We start from the raw sequence: 17,969 nt of genomic DNA on the forward strand, positions 1-17,969 counted from the left end.
TTCGGCATATGTACATTTTCGATTTAAACCTGACATGGTGGGTTGTTTGGGGTTATTTGGGGGCATTTGTGTACCTTTTTTGGGTTGGTATTTACAAAAAAGTTTCCTTATCTCTTATTAGATGTGAGGAGGAGATGTTGAGGATCGTGACGTTCGAATCGATACCCATTTTGGCGTATGTTCATTTTCAGTTTAAACCAGATCGGGTGGGTTGTTTGCGGTTATTTGGGGGCATTTCTGTACCTTTTTTGGTTTGGTATTTTTTAAAAACTGTCCTTATCTCTTATAGACTTGTGGATGTAATGTTGAGGGTCGTGACCTTCGAATCGATACCTTTTTTTTTTTTTTTTGATTGGTAAGTATGATTGTATTCGGCACATGTACATTTTGGGTTTAAACCTGACATGGTGGGTTGTTTGGGGTTATTTGGGGGCATTTCTGTACCTTTTTTGGTTTGGTATTTTCTACAAACTATCCTATCTGTTATTAGACGTGTGGATGCGATGTTGAGGGTCGTGGCCTTCTAATTGATACCTATTATGGCATATGTTCATTTTTGTTTTAGCCAGACTGGGTGGGTCAGTTGGGGTTGTTTGGGGGCATTTCTGTACTTTTTTGGGTTTGGGATTTTTTAACAAATGTCCTGATCTCTTATTAGACGTGTGGATGCAAGGTTGAGGGTCGTGACCTTCGAATCGATACCTATTTCGGCATATGTACATTTTTTATTTAAACCTGACATGGTGGGTTGTTTGGGGTTATTTGGAGGCATTTCTGTACCTTTTTTGGTTTGGTATTTTCTAAAAAGTGTCCTTATCTCTTATTAGACGTGGGGAGGAGATGTTGAGGATCCTGACATTCGAATCGATACCCATTTTGGCATATGTTCATTTTCAGTTTAAACCTGACCAGGTGGGTTGTTTGAGGTTATTTGGGGGCATTTCTGTACCTTTTGGGGTTTGGTATTTTTAAAAAACTGTCCTTATCACTTATTAGAAGTGTGGATGCGATGTTGAGGGTCGTGACCTTCGAATCGATACCTATTTCGGCATATGTTGATTTTCAGTTTAAACTAGCCCGGGTGGGTCGTTCGGGGTTATTTGGGGGCATTTCTGTACTTTTTTGGGTTTGGTATTTTTTAAAAACTGTCCTTATCTCTTACTAGATGTGTGGATGCAATGTTGTGGGTTGTGACCTTCGAATCGATACCTATTTTGGCATATGTTCATTTTCTATTTAAACCAGACCGGGTGGGTCGTTTGGGGTTATTTGGGGGCATTTCTATACTTTTTTGGGTCTGGTTTTTTTAAAAAGTGTCTTTATCTCTTAGTAGACGTGTAGATACGATGTTGAGGGTCATGCCTTCGAATCGATACCTATTTCGACATATGTTCATTTTCGGTTTAAACCAGTTCGGGTGGGTCGTTTGGGGTTATTTGGGGCTTTTCTATACTTTTTTGGGTTTGGTATTTTCTAAAAAGTGTTTTTATCTCTTATTAGATGTGTTGATGCGATGTTGAGGGTCGTGACCTTCGAATCGATATTGATTTTCACATATGTTCATTTTTGGTTAAACCAGACCGGGTCGGTTGTTCGGGGTTATTTCGGGACATTTCTAAACTTTTTTGGGTTTGGTATCTCTAAAAAGTGTCCTTATCTATTATTAGACGTGATGATGCGGTCCTAAGGATCGTGACCTTCGAATCGATACCTATTTCGGCATATGTTCATTTTCGATTCCAACCTGACACGGTGGGTTGTTTGGGGTTATTTGGGGGCATTTCTGAACTTTTTTGGTTGGGTATTTTCTAAAAGGTGTCCTTATCTCTTATTAGACGTGTGGATACGATGTTGAGTGTCCTGACCATCGAATCGATACCTATTTTGACGTATGTTCATTTACGTTTTAAAGCAGACCGGTTAGGTTGTTTGGGGTTATTTGGGGGCATTTCTGTACTTTTTTGGGTTCGGCATTTCCAAAAAAGTGTCTTTATCCCTTATTAGATGAGTAGATGCGATGTTGAGGGTCGTGACCTTCAAATCGACACCTATTTTGGCACATGTTCATTTTCAGTTTAAACCAAACAGGGTGGGCCGTTTGGGGTTATTTGGGAGCATTTTTGTACTTTTTTTGTTTGGTATTTTCTAAAGAGTGAGATTATCTCATATTAGACGTGTGAAGGAGATGTTGAGGGTCATGACCTTCGAATCGATACCTACTTCGGCATATGTTCATTTTCAGTTTAAACCAGATCAGGTGGGTCATTTAGGGTTATTTGGGGGCATTTCTATACTTTTTTGGGTTTGGTATTTTCTAAAAACTGTCCTTATCCCTTATTAGACGTGTGGATACGATGTTGCAGGTCGTGACCTTCTAATCGATACCTATTTTGGCAAATGTTTATTTTTTGTTTAAACCAGACTGGGTGGGTCGTTTGGGGTTATTTGGGGGCATTTCTGCACTTGTTTGGGTTTGGTATTTTCTAAAAACTATCCTTATCACTTATTAGACGTGTAGATACGATGTTGAGGGTCGTGACCATCGAATCGATACCTATTTCGGCATATGTTCATTTTTAGTTTAAACCTGACATGGTGGGTTGTTTGGGGTTATTTTGGGGCATTTTCATACTTTTTGGGGATTGGTATTTTCTAAAAAGTGGCATTATCTCTTATTTGACGTGTGGAGGAGATGTTGAATGTCGTGACCTTCGAATCGAAACCTATTTCGGCTTATGTTCATTTTCGGTTTAAACCAGATCGGGTGGGTCGTTTGGGGTTATTTGGGGTCATTTCTGTACTTTTTTTGTTTGGTATTTTCTAAAAAGTGTAATTATCTCTTATTAGCGTGTGGAGGAGATGTTGAGGGTCGTGACATTCGAATCGATACCTATTTCGGCATATGTTCATTTTCAGTTTAAACTTGACCGGGTGGGTCGTTTGGGGTTATTTGGGGGCATATTTCTGTACTTTTTTTGGTTTGGTATTTTCTAAAAACTGTCCTTTATCTCTTATTAGACGTGTGGATGCCATGTTGCAGGTCGTGACCTTCTAATAGATACCTATTTCGTATGTACATTTTCGATTTAAACAAGATCGGGTGGATCGTTCGGGGTTATTTGGGGGCATTTCTGTACTTTTTTGGGTTTGGGTTTTTCTAAAAAGTGTCCTTATCTCTTATTAGACGTGTGGATGCAATGTTGAGGGTCGTCACCTTCGAATCGATACCTATTTCGGCATATGTACATTTTCGATTTAAACCTGACATGGTAGGTTGTTTGGGTTTATTTGGGGGCATTTCTATACTTTTTTTGGTTTGGTATTTTCTAAAAAGTGTCTTTATCTCTTATTAGACGCGTGGATGCGATGTTGTAGGGTGTGACCTTCTAATCGATACCTATTTCAGCGTATGTTCATTTTCTATTTAAACCAGACTGGGTGAGTTGTTTGGGCATATTTGGAGGCATTTCTGTACATTTTTGGGTTTGGTATTTTTTAAAATTGTCCTTATCTCTTATTAGATGTGAGGATGCGATGTTGAGGGTCGTGACCTTCGAATCGATACCTATTTTGGCATGTGTTCATTTTTTGTTTACACCGGACCGGGTGGGTCGTTTGGGGTTGTTTGGGGGCATTTTGGTACTTTTTTGGGTTTGGTATTTTCTAAAAAGTGTCCTTATCCCTTATTAGACGTGTGGAGGAGATGTTGAGGGTCGTGACCTTCGAATCGATATCGATTTTGGCATATGTTCATTTTCAGTTTAAACCAGACCGGGTGGGTCGTTTGAGGTTATTTGGGGGCATTTCTGCACTTTTTTGGGTTAGGTATTTTTTAAAAACTGTCCTTATCTGTTATTAGACGTGTGGATGCGATGTTGAGGGTCGTGACCTTCGAATCGATACCTATTTCGACATATGTTCATTTTCGGTATAAACCAGAATGGTGTGTAGTTTGGGGTTATTTGGGGGCATTTCTGCACTTGTTTGGGTTTGGTATTTTCTAAAAATTATCCTTATCTCTTGTTGGACGTGTAGATGCGATGTTGAGGGTCGTGACCATCGAATCGATACCTATTTCGGCATATGTTCATTTTCGGTTTAAACGTGACATGGTGGGTTGTTTGGGGGCATTTTCGTACTTTTTGGGGTTTGGTATTTTCTAAAAAGTGGCATTATCTCTTATTTGACGTGTGGAGGAGATGTTGAATGTCGTGACCTTCGAATCGAAACCTATTTCGGCTTATGTTCAATTTCGGTTTAAACCAGACCGGGTGGGTCGTTTGGGTTATTTGGGGCCATTTTTGTACTTTTTTTGTTTGGTATTTTCTAAAAAGTGTCATTATCTCTTATTAGACGTGTGGAGGAGATGTTGAGGGTTGTGACCATCGAATCGATACCTATTTTGGCATATGTTCATTTTCAGTTCAAACCAGACTGGGTTGGTCGTTTGTGGTTATTTGGGGGCATTTCTGTACTTTTTTCGGGTTGGGATTTTCTAAAAAGTGTCCTTATCCCTTATTAGACGTGTGGATGCGATGTTGAGGTCGTGACCTTCGAATCGATACCTATTTCAATATATGTTCATTTTCGGTTTAAACCAGACATGGTGGGTTGTTTGGGGTTATTTGGGGGCATTTTTGTACTTTTATTGGTTTGGTATTTTCTAAAAAGTGTCATTATCTCTTATTAGACATGTGGAGGAGATGTTGAGGGTCGTGACCTTCGAATCGATACCCATTTCGGCATATGTTCATTTTCCGTTTAAACCAGATCGGGTGGGTCGCTTGGGGTTATTTGCGGGCATTTCTGTACTTTTTTGGTTTGGGATTATCTAAAAATTGTCCTTATCTCTTATTAGACGTGTGGATGCAATGTTGAGGGTCGTGACCTTTGAATCGATAGCTATTTTGACATATGTTCATTTTCATTTTAAACCAGACCGGTTGGGTCGTTTGGGGTTATTTGGTGGCATTTCTGTACTTTTTTGGGTTTGGTATTTTCTAAAAAGTGTCTTTATCTCTTATTAGACGTCTAGATGCGATGTTGTGGGTCGTGACCTTCGAATCAATACCTATTTGGGCATATGTTCATTTTCGGTTTAAACTTAACATGGTGGGTTGTTTGGGGTTATTTGGGGGCATTTCCGTACTTTTTTGGATTTGGTATTTTCTAAAAAGTGTCTTTTTTTTTTTTTTTTTTTTTCGATAAGTAAGAAGATTGTATTAGAAAAGGAGGAAAAACTACAAAAGAAGGCATTCTCTAAGAACCCGACAAGGGGAAGAGAACCCAAAGCACGATCGGACAGGCCCCATCAAACAAGAACCGAGCCAAAAAGGCTACGGCCTGTAATAAGTGACAAAATCTGAGTCCTGTTTAAGGTAGTGAATAAGGGCAGGGGGGAAATCTCCAGGATCCCAAACTACCCCATATGAGTCGCAAGGGACTGCAGCCATAAAATCTGCTGGTCGATTTTGTTCTCTCCAAACATGGGTGAATTCTTTCATTCTCAAATCATTTGCCAAAGCAAGGATTCTACTCTTGAGAGGTTGTACTTTCCAAGGTCCTACAACCTTGCCAGAAATAGTGTCAATCGCCAACTTGGAATCAGATCTGATAGAAACATCAAGGATTCCTCTCTCTATGCAAAGGGAGATGCCTCTATGTATAGCAGCCAGCTCCATGGAGAGAATGCAAAGTTCCAGCCCTTGGTTAGCAAATGCAGCTACAGGTTGTCCAATCGCATTACGAATCACTCCTCCAAAAGCAGCTCTACCATCGGACAGCAAACCATCACAGTGAAGGGACCACAAATTGTTAGGAGGTAAGAACCACGAGCATGGTCTCGGCATCCTAATAGCCCAATGAACTTGCAAGTTCCAGGCCGAAGCAATGTGGGAATTAGCAGGACTAGGATCCCAACTCAAAGAACTAGATGTGACTACAGTCCTAACATCCCCCTTGATAGCTTCCACAATCTGATCCTTAGATCTAGCCTTTTGCCGAAAAATTCTGAAATTTCTTTCAAACCAAATATGCTTGATAGTGGCACAAAATGCAAGCTTTAAAACCACACCTAAGCTCCCCGCTCTTCCTACCGCATAACGAACCCAAATGGCAGCATCAAATATGTTCATGGGAGCCTGTCCATGAAGAGAACACATACCAAAGATCCTCCTCCAAATATCAATGGAAAAAGGGCAAGCAAAGAAAATATGGTTTCTGCTCTCAATACCAGCCCAACAAAACTCACAACTATGTTGAACCGGGATCCCCCTGTGAAGAAAATTATCCCTAGTGGGGAGAGCATCGACCAGACACCTCTAAGAAGCAAAAGAGTGGGACTTAATGCTGCCTTCAAACCAAACTGCTTCACTCCAATCCACGGGGTTGGCCTTCACACGGGTGGCATTCCAAGCCGATTTGGTTGAAAAGATACTGCCGGATTGCGAGTCCATATTACCAAATCCGGGTTGTCACCATGCAACTTATCAATGGAGGAGGGCTCTCCACACATCAATAAGGTCAAAAAGAGGTTGAAGGGCCAGGCAGCCAGTCTCCATCCCGAACAATTTCCTTGACAAGTGCATGATGGGCTGCAAGCGCATAAGATCCCGCATCATAGCAAATCCTACTACCAAACCTATTAAAAAGGACTCCCTCTGGGTGCCACTTATCGAGCCAAAGTTTGGTGGATCTACCATTGCCAATGAAGGTATTAATTAAAGGCAAAGCCTTATCTCTATATTTCAAAACTTTCCTCCAAACCCAAGAGCAATTTTGCAACACTTTGATTGTCCAAAGCGATTCTTGCTTGAGGTACCTCTGCTGGACCCAATGCACCCAAAGTCGGTTTTGCTTGGAGGCAATCCACCGATTTGCTTCATAATACCAGCCACATTCATCTCCTTAACCCGCTTAAGCCCAAGACCTCCTTCAGTTTTAGGCTTGCAGGCGGCATCCCAAGAAATGAAGTGCATTTTCCTTTCAAGCGAGGGCCGACCAAAGGAAATTAGAAAACATGGACTCAATCGTGAGATAAGGTTACTGGCAGCCCAAAAATACCAGCCCGAGTAAATGTAGCATCCTTGGAGCACGAAGAGATAAGTTGGAGGCATGACATAAGATAAAAACCTGGCTTTCCATCCTTCCAATTTCCTTCTAACCAAATCTAAAATAGGACCGCAATCTTTCAAGGATAGCCTGCCAGAGACAAGAGGGACGCCGAGGTACCGATAGGGAGAGTGGTCGCAGAGAAACCCGTTAATTCCAAAAGTTCCATACTACTAGTTTGGGTTAGGCCCCCTACAATAATAGAGGACTTAGATCTATTGAGATGCAGCCCTGAAAGACTTGCAAACTCGTCAAGACCCCCAAACTAGCCAAAACAGTTCGCGATTGGCCTTCACAAAGATCATTAGGTCATCCGCAAATATAAGGTGAGAAAGATGTAGAGCTTTACATCTAGGCAGCAATTTGATTTGACCATCTACTTCCAGCCTTCGTATAATTCCTGAAAAAGCTTCCATGGCAATAGTGAACAAATAAGGAGAGAGCGGGTCACCTTGCCTGATACCTCTATCTCCCTTGAAGTAACCTGTGGGGCTGCCATTAATGAGAACGGAGAACATGGGTGTGGTAACACAAGCCTTAACCCATCCAAGGAATTTCCTGTGAAGCCCATTCTTTCCATCACTCCAAATAGAAAGTTCCTGCTCAAGGAGTCATAGGCTTTATGGAGATCAACCTTCAACACCACGAGTGGGGTTGGCTGCTTCTGCTCAATTCCTCTCACAATATCATGGCAAACAAGAATATTATCAACTATAGATCTTCCTTTGATAAAGGCTGATTGATTGAAAGCTGATCACCTCGCCGATAACCTTCTGAGTCTATTAGAGATGATCTTAGAAATGATCTTATAAAGCAAATTGCAAAGGGCAATGGGTCTATAGCCCGCAAAGGAGGAAACATCTCGGATTTAGGGATCGAGAGAAATAAAGGTAGCATTAAGAATAGGGCATAAGGGAGTTCTCAAAAAACCAATTAATAGCCTTGATAAGGTCCTCCTTAATAATCTCCCAGGTTGTTTTGTAAAATCTAGCCCCGAAACCATCAGGCCCTGGGGCCTTAGAATCTTTCATAGCAAAGACCACACCCTTGATCTCCTCTCTACTAATCTCCCTTTCCAATTCCAATATCTGAATTTCAGAAATAGCACCCGAAAGGTGGATAGAATTTGGGCAGGTTCCCTCATCAATTGAATCAGTCCCAAATAAATTACAATAAAACTTTACAGCCTCTTCTTTAATCCTTTTTGGTTCTTCAACCACCACTCCATTCGATCAACAATCTCCGAATATGCTTTCTATTGAATCTGCTGCGCATGGACTTATGAAAAAAACTGTTATTTCCGTCACCTAGTTGGAGCCACTTCACCCTAGATTTCTCCTTTAGGACCCTCTCCTCCATTTGCAAAGCACTCCAGAGCTTGCCCTTGGCCTCTCTCTCTAGGATAATTAGAGAATCATCCATCGGATTCAAAGATATATCAGCCTGAATTCTGGAAAGTTCCTCCTCAGCCACCTTGACAGAATGAAAAACATCCCCAAAATCGTCCTTATTCCACCTCTTCAGCTCAAGCTTAACATTCCTTAACTTTGCAGCGAAGCAAAGAAGAGGATTGGACTGTGGCTTTATAGGGAAAGCCCAGCCTTTCTTAACCACTTCAAAGTAATCTCCATGAGTAGTCCAGGCATCGAAAAATTTGAAAGGCTTTGGACCTGAATTGAAATTGTCCAACAGCTTAAGGATAATCGGACTATGGTCAGAGATACTAGGGCATAGGAAATTCGCCTCAGAAAAACTTAGTTTATCCAGCCAATGGCTATTAACTAAGACCCGATCAAGTTTACAACAAATTCTGCTGCTGCCTTTTTGCTTATTACTCCAAGTAAACATTTCTCCTTTCCACTTCAAATCAGCTAGGCCCGAATTGAAAATACAAGCGTTAAAGTCCTCTACAGCCCCATGAAGAATGGCCTCCCCTCCAAGCTTCTCATTCTGATGCCGAACAATATTAAAATCCCCCATTACAGCCCAGGGGTCGATCATACCAGCAGCAATTTCCTCTATGTCTTTCCACAGCTCAAGCCTCCCCTCAAGAGTATTAAAAGCATAAACAGCGGTGCAGTGGCAGGCCAAAGAAGAACCAAGAATTCCAACTTTCAAATGAATAAATTGAGGTTTAGATTTAATGATCTCAACCTTTAAACTCTCCTCATCCCAACCAATCCAAATTCTGGTATGGTGTTCTGGACTACAGTTATGAGTGAATTTCCATCCCCTTTTAAGGTTTTGAAAAGTAGTATTAACATTATTCTCCTTAACTTTTGTCTCCAAAAGAATAGCCAACTTATACTCCTTGGCAGAAGCATTCTTTTAACACTTCTTTGTTTTTCGGGGCATTCAGCCCTCTCACATTCCAGCATAGACTATTCATTAGGAGCGATTAGAAGGAGGGGTTGGAGCCAGCTTCTTACCCCCAAAGCCAATCCAATCTCAGTCCCCTTCACGGCCAGAACTAGCATTGGAAGTGATTTCAATACGCTGAGGCTTGAAAGAAGCCAAAAATCTTCTCCTTCCCTGCTCCCTTAGTCCTCTCCCCTCTTTATCTGAATTTAAAACAATGGGGATAGTGGGGTTGGACATACCTTCAAATGTGGGGTCTTTCAAAGATAAGCTAGCCGAATCCTTTCTTCCTTTGGTGGAGAGGCTGGCAGTTTTGGAAATCAAATCTGGCCGGGCAACTTCTTTAGCTCCTTCTTCAATGACATCACCATCCAACGTGGCCCCCTCATCAAGAATCTTCAAAAGAGAATCCCTAATAGAGCTCCCCCAATCAGCATTGCTTACCAAAACTGAAGTGGAAGAATTATTACCTTCCATAAGTGCCCCACTCTCCTTCTCTCCACCCTCACCAATTCTCTCCTTCATGGTCAACGCATGGGCTTTAGTAGGAGAAGACCCAGCTGTCACATTCATCCCATTTGAATTTTCCAAAATCTCCACACCATCCAAGCCAGCTATACCTTTTCTTCCAAGATTCTCCCCATCGTGCGTAATTAAAGAATCCCTTGGATTACGCCCATCATCCACTCATCTCCTAATAAGATATTGCAAGAATCAACATCCAACATTAGCTCCTTTGGATCATAGGCAACTTCCTCCGTTAGATCTTCAGCAAAGCAAATGCATTGACATGAACAACTTCCTTCCCCTTACCAATTTGCAATCTTGGTTGGAGAATTAGGAAGATTTCTAGAACATGATTTGGAAATCCCCATAGATTTCGTGATCCCATCAGATTCCGTGATCCTAGCAAATCTTTCACCCAAGTTGGCATCTCCATTTGAATTTTGAATCTCAGCCCCATCACCACCGTGCATGGCACGAGCACCACCACCACGTCCGCTCCGGCCCACGAGAAGGACCAGCACCACCTTTCACCCTCCACTCTTTTATTTGTTACCCATACGTGTAGCTTGATTAGCACCACATTGACTAGTGGCATGGCCAAAAATCATGCAGCTATTGCAGCGTGGAGGGCACCATTCATACTTCACTTTTTGAAAGAACACCAACCCTTCATCATCATGGACAGCCACTTGCTCCGGGACATCATGGGTAGCCTCAATTTCCACACATAAGCGGGCATAGGAGAGCCTTTCCTTAGTCATTGTCATTTTGTCAGTGGCTATCGGTTTGCCGATAACACTAGCAATCGAACTCAAAGCCTCCACATTCCAGTGAAAAGGAAGGTTGGGAAAGTAATCCGAGATAGGAATGGAGTTTAATTCAACCTTTTCAAGCTTCATTCCTGGTTTCCAAGGCCGGAGGATCAACGGTCTTCGCTGCACAGTCCATGGTCCTCCTTCTAGCACTTTAACTTTATCTTCCTCCAAATTGAAACGAAAAACAAAGAATCCACTCTCTAAAAGATTAACATCCACATGCCCAGAAATACTCCATTGTTTTAGCAGCACTTCTTTAACATAAGTAAAACTTGGCCTACGGCCAATGAAATGCCCAAGAAGAGTGTTCTTCCATTTAGATAATTCTGCCTTAAGCATGGCTGAAGAACATTGTGCAACACGCATACCATCAATACAAACAGGCTCAATGAAACTTAACTCCAAACCTTCACTATTAAGGGAGCTTGAAGAAGATTGAAAGAATGAATTCCATGACACCCCCTTCCGAACAGCTTCTCCATGTATATCCATTCCCGATCCTGCCACCAAAACACCACCACCACCCGAGGAGGATCCCCCACCTGCAGCAACTTCTCTCAGCCTTGATCCACCACCAAGATCACCCCCTGCCGACTTAGAACCGCCATCCACCGAGCCCCTAGCTTCCCCCTCTCCCGGAATGGGTGACCCTGTCTTTATCTCTTATTAGACATGTAGATGCGATGTTGAGGGTTGTGACCATCGAATCAATACCTATTTGGGCATATGTTCATTTTTGGTTTAAACCTGAAATGGTGGGTTGTTTGGGGTTATTTGGGGAGCATTTCCGTACTTTTTTGGGTTTGGTATTTTCTAAAAAGTGTCATTAACTCTTATTAGACGAGTGGAGGAGATGCTGAGGGTCATGACCTTCGAATCAATACCTATTTCTGCATATGTTCATTTTCAGTTTAAACCAGACCGGGTGGGTCGCTTGAGGTTATTTAGGTGCATTTCTATGCTTTTTTGGTTTGGGATTATCTAAAAATTGTCCTTATCTCTTATTAGACGTGTGGATGCGATGTTGAGGGTTGTGACCTACGAATCGATACCCATTTTGGCATATGTTCATTTTCAGTTTAAACCAGACCGGGTGGGTCGTTTGGGCATAGTTGGGGACATTTCTGTACTTTTTTGGTTTGGGATTATCTAAAAATTGTCCTTATCTCTTATTGGACGTGTGGATGCAATGTTGAGGGTCGTGACCTTCGAATCGATACCTATTTTGACAAATGTTCATTTTGGTTTTAAACCAGACCGGTTGGGTCGTTTGGGGTTATTTGCTAGAATTTCTGTACTTTTTTGAGTTTGGTATTTTCTAAAAAGTGTCTTTATCTCTTATTAGATGGGTAGATACGATGTTGAGGGTCGTGACCTTCGAATCGATACCTATTTTGGCACTTGTTCATTTTCGGTTTAAACCAGACCGGGTGGGCCGTTAGGGGTTATTTAGGTGCATTTTTGTACTTTTTTTGTTTGGTATTTTCTAAAAAGTGTCATTATCTCTTATTAGACGTGTGGATGCGATGTTGAGGGTCCTGATCGTCGAATCAGTACCTATTTTGATGTATGTTCATTTACATTTTAAAGCAGACCGGTTGGGTTCTTTGGGGGCATTTCTGTACTTTTTTTGGTTCGGTATTTTCAAAAAAGTGTTTTTATCCCTTATTAGACGTGTGGATGCGATGTTGAGGGTCGTGACCTATAAATCGATACCTCTTTTGACGTATGTTCATTTTCATTTTAAACCATACCGGTTGGGTCGTTTGGGGTTATTTGGTGGCATTTCTGTATTTTTTTGGGTTTCGTATTTTCTAAAAACTGTCCTTATCTCTTATTAGAATGTGGATGCGATGTTGCAAGGCGTGACCTTCTAATCGATACCTATTTCGGCATATGTTTATTTTTTATTTAAACCAGACTGGGTGGGTCGTTTGGGGTCATTTCGGGGCATTTCTATACTTTTTTCTGGTTGGGATTTTCTAAAAAGTGTCCTTATCTCTTGTTAGACATGTGGATGCCATATTGCGAGTCGTGACCTTCGAATCGATACCGATTTCGGCATATGTACATTTTAGGTTTAAACCAGACCGGGTGGGTCGTTTGGGGCTATTTGGGGGCATTTATGTACTTTTTTGGGTTTGGGATTTTCTAAAAAGTGTCCTTATCTCTTATTAGATGTGTGGATGCAATGTTGAGGGTCGTGACCTTCGAATCGATACCTATTTCGGCATATGTTCATTTTCTGTTTAAACCTGACATGGTGGGTGGTTTGGGGTTATTTGGGGGCATTTCTGTACTTTTTTTAGTTTGCTATTTTCCAAAAAGTGTCCTTTTATCTTATTAGACGTGTGGAGGAGATGTTGAGGGTCGTGACCATCGAATCGATACCTATTTCGGCATATGTTCATTTTCGGTTTAAATGTGACATGGTGGGTTGTTTGGGGTTATTTAGGGGCATTTTCATACTTTTTGGGGTTTGGTATTTTTTAAAAATTGTCATTATCCCTTATTAGACGTGTGGAGGAGATGTTGAATGTTGTGACCTTCGAATCAATTCCTATTTCGGCATATGTTCATTTTCAGTTTAAACCAGATCGGGTGAGTCGTTTGGGGGCATTTCTGTACTTTTTTGGGTTTGGTATTTTCTTAAAAGTGTCTTTATCACTTATTAGACGTGTAGATGCAATGTTGAGGGTCGTGACCTTCGAATCGATACCTATTTCGGCACAAGTTCATTTTCGGTTTGAAACAGATCAGGTGGGCTGCTTGGGGTTATTTGGGAGCATTTCTGTACTTTTTTTGTTTGGTAATTTCTAAAAAGTGTCACTATCTCTTATTAGATGTGGGAGGAGATGTTGGGGGTTGTGACCTTTGAATCGATACCTATTTCGGCATATGTTCATTTTCAGTTTAAACCAGACCGGGTGGGTCGTTTGGGGTTATTTGGGGGAATTTCTGCACTTCTTTGGGTTTGGTATTTTCTCAAAACTGTCCTTATCTCTTATTAGACGCGTGGATGCGATGTTGTAGGGCGTGACCTTCTAATTGATACCTATTTCGGCATATGTTCATTTTCTATTTAAACCAGACTATGTGAGTTGTTTGGGGTTATTTGGGGGTATTTCTGTACTTTTTTGGGTTTGGTAATTTCTATAAAGTGTCCTTATCTCTTATTAGACGTGTCGATGCGATGTTGAGGGTCATGACCTTCTAATCGATACCGATTACAACATATGTACATTTTTGGTTTAAACCAGACCGGGTGGGTCGTTTGGGGATATTTGGGAACATTTCTGTACTTTTTTGGGTTTGGGATTTTCTAAAAAGTGTCCTTATCTCTTATTAGACGTGTGGAGGAGATGTTGAGGGTCATCACCTTCGAATCGATACATATTTTGGCATATGTTCATTTTCAGTTTAAACCAGACCGGGTGGGTCGTTCGGGGTTATTTGGGGGCATTTCTCTACTTTTTTGGGTTTGGTATTTTCTAAAAACTGTCATTATCTCTTATTAGACGTGTGGATGCGATGTTGCCGGTCGTGACCTTCTAATCGATACCTATTTCGGCATATGTTCATTTTCTGTTTAAACCAGACTAGGTTTGTCGTTTGGGGTTATTTGGTGGCATTTCGGTACTTTTTTGGGTTGGGATTTTCTAAAAAGTGTCCTTATCTCTTATTAGATTTGTGGATGCGATGTTGAGGGTCGTGACCTTCGAATCGATACCTATTTCGACATATGTTCATTTTCTGTTTAAACCAGATCGGGTGGGTCGTTTGGGGTTATTTGGGGGATTTCTGTACTTTTTTGGGGTTGGTATTTTCTAAAAAGTGTCCTTATCACTTATTAGACGAGTGGATGCGATGTTGAGGGTCGTGACCTTCCAATCGATACCTATTTCGATATATGTACATTCTCAGTTTAAGCTAGACCGGGTGGGTGGGTCGTTTGGGGCTATTTGGGGGGTATTTCTGTACTTTTTTGGGTTTGGGATTTTCTAAAAAGTGTCCTTATCTCTTATTAGAAGTGTGGATGCAATGTTGATGGTCGTGACCTTCGAATCGATACCTATTTCGGCATAAGTACATTTTCGGTTAAAACCTGACATGGTGGGTTATTTGGGGGCATTTCTGTACTTTTATTGGTTTGGTATTTACTAAAAAGTGTCCTTATCTCTTATTAGACGTGTGGAAGAGATGTTGGTGATTGTGACGTTCGAATCGATACCCATTTTGGCATATGTTCCTTTTCAGTTTAAACCAGACCGGGTGGGTCGTTTGGGGTTATTTGGGGGCATTTTTTTACTTTTTTGGGTTTGGTATTTTTTAAAAACTGTCCTTATCTCTTATTAGACTTGTGGATGCGATGTTGAGGGTCGTGACCTTCGAATCGATAACTATTTTGACATATTTTCATTTTCTGTTTAAACCAGACCGGGTGGGTCGTTTGGGGTTATTTTGGGGATTTCTGTGCTTTTTTGGGTTTGGTATTTTCTAAAAACTGCCCTTATCTCTTATTAGACGAGTGGATGCGATGTTGAGGGTCGTGACCTTCGAATCAATACCTATTTCGGTTTATGTACATTCTCGGTTTAAACTAGACCGGGTGGGTGGGTCGTTTGGGGTTATTTGGGGGCATTTCTGTACTTTTTTGGGTTTGGGAGTTTCTAAAAAACGTCCTTATCTCTTATTAGACGTGTGGATGCAATGTTGAGAGTCGGGACCTTGGAATCGATACCTATTTCGGTATATGTACATTTTCGATTTAAACCTGACATGGTGGGTTATTTGGGGGCATATCTGTACTTTTTTGGGTTTGGTATTTACTAAAAAGCGTCCTTATCTCTTATTAGACGTGTGGAGGAGATGTTGGGAGTCGTGACCTTCAAATCGATACCCATTTCGACATATGTTCATTTTCAGTTTAAACCAGACAGGGTGGGTCGTTTGGGGTTCTTTGGGGACATTTCTGTACTTTTTTGGGTTTGGTATTTTTTAAAAACTATCCTTGTAACTTATTAGAAGTGTGGATACGATGTTGAGGGTCGTGACCTTCGAATTGATATTTATTTTGGCATATGTTCATTTTCTATTTTAACCAGACCGGGTGGGTCCTTTGGGGTTATTTGGGGACATTTCTGTATTTTTTTGGGTCTGGTTTTTCTAAAAAGTGTCTTTATCACTTATTAGACGTGTAGATGCGATGTTGAGGGTCGTGACCATCAAATCGATACCTATTTCGGCATATGTTCATTTTTGGTTTAAACCCAACATGGTGGGTTGTTTGGGGTTATTTGTGTGCATTTCTGTCCTTTTTTGGGTTTGGTATTTTCTAAAAAGTGTCATTATCTCTTATTAAACGTGTGGAGGACATGTTGCGGATCGTGATGTTCGAATCAATACCCATTTTGGCATATGTTCATTTTTAGTTTAAACCAGACCGAGTGGGTCGTTTGAGGTTATTTGGGGGCATTTCTGTACTTTTTTGGGTTTGGTATTTTTTAAAAACTGTCATTATCTCTTATTAGACGTGTGGATACGATGTTGAGGGTCGTGACCTTCGAATCGATACCTATTTTGGCATATGTTAATTTTCTGTTTAAACCAGACCGGGTGGGTTGTTTGGCGTTATTTAGGGGCATTTCTATACTTTTTTGGGTCTGGTTTTTTCTAAAAAGTGTCTTTATCTCTTATTAGACATGTAGATGCGATGTTGAGGGTCGTGACCTTCGAATTGATACCTATTTTGACATATGTTCACTTTCGGTTTAAACCAGACCGGGTAGGCCGTTTGGGGTTATTTGGGGCGTTGCTGTACTTGTTTGGGTTTGGTATTTTCTAAAAAGTATCCTTATCTCTTATTAGACATGTAGATGAGATGTTGAGGGTCGTGACCATCGAATCGATACCTATTTCGGCATATGTTCATTTTTGGTTTAAACCTGACATGGTGGGTTGTTTAGGGTTATTTGGGCGCATTTCTATCCTTTTTTGGGGTTGGTATTTTCTAAAAAGTGTCCTTATCTCTTATTAGACTTGTGGAGGAGATGTTGAGGATCGTGACCTTCGAATCGATACCCATTTTGGCATATGTTCATTTTCAGTTTAAACTATACCGGGTGGGTCATTTGGGGTTATTTGGGGGCATTTCTGTACTTTTTTGGGTTTGGTATTTTTTAAAAACTGTCCTTATCTCTTATTAGAAGTGTGGATGCGATGTGTAGGGTCGTGACCTTCGAATCGATACTTATTTTGGCATATGTTCATTTTCTGTTTAAACCAGACCGGGTGGGTCGTTTGGGGTTATTTGGGGGAATTTTGGTACTTTTTTGGGTCTGGTTTTTCAAAAAAGTGTCTGTATCTCTTATTAGATGTGTAGATGCGATGTTGAGGGTTGTGACCTTCGAATTGATACCTATTTCGACATATGTTCACTTTCGGTTTAAACCAGACCGGGTGGGTCGTTTGGGGTTATTTGGGGCATTTCTGTACTTGTTTAGGTTTGGTATTTTCGAAAAAGTATCCTTATCTCTTATTAGACGTGTAGATGAGATGTTGAGGGTCGTGACCATTGAATCGATACCTATTTCGGCATATGTTCATTTTTTGTTTAAATCTGAAATGGTGGGTTGTTTAGGGTTATTTGGGCGCATTTCTATCCTTTTTTGGGGTTGGTATTTTCTAAAAAGTGTCCTTATCTCTTATTAGACGTGTAGAGGAGATGTTGAGGATCGTGACGTTCGAATCGATACCCATTTTGGCATATGTTCATTTTCAGTTTAAACCAGACCGGGTGGGTCGTTTGGGGTTATTTGGGGGCATTTTTGTACTTTTTTGGGTTTGGTATTTTTTAAAAACTGTCCTTATCTCTTATTAGAAGTGTGGATACGATGTTGAGGGTCGTGACCTTCGAATCGATACTTATTTTGGCATATGTTCATTTTCTATTTAAACCAAACCGGGTTGGTCGTTTGGGGTTATCTGGGGGCATTTCTGTACTTTTTTGGGTCTGGTTTTTCTAAAAAGTGTCTTTATCTCTTATTTGATGTGTAGATGCGATGTTAAGGGTCGTGACCTTCGAATTGATACCTATTTCGACATATGTTCACTTTCGGTTTAAACCAGACCGGGTGGGTCATTCGGGGTTATTTGGGGCATTTCTGCACTTGTTTGGGT

General features: G+C 41.0%; 1 protein-coding gene across 1 annotated transcript; it reads right to left on the minus strand.

The window, feature by feature from the left end:
• Positions 1-10,517: 10,517 nt before the first annotated feature.
• Positions 10,518-11,282, minus strand: LOC122647916. Its single transcript, XM_043841210.1, has one exon. It carries the CDS (start codon positions 11,280-11,282, stop codon positions 10,518-10,520), a length of 765 nt encoding a protein of 254 aa, XP_043697145.1.
• Positions 11,283-17,969: the final 6,687 nt, after the last annotated feature.

Source organism: Telopea speciosissima, unplaced genomic scaffold (assembly GCF_018873765.1).
Source record: "Telopea speciosissima isolate NSW1024214 ecotype Mountain lineage unplaced genomic scaffold, Tspe_v1 Tspe_v1.0267, whole genome shotgun sequence".
Classification (NCBI taxonomy): Eukaryota; Viridiplantae; Streptophyta; class Magnoliopsida; order Proteales; family Proteaceae; genus Telopea; species Telopea speciosissima.

Excerpts from the sequence above, each read along its gene's own strand:
- LOC122647916 (XM_043841210.1), bottom strand. The coding sequence starts at position 11,282 with ATGGATATACATGGAGAAGCTGTTCGGAAGGGGGTGTCATGGAATTCA.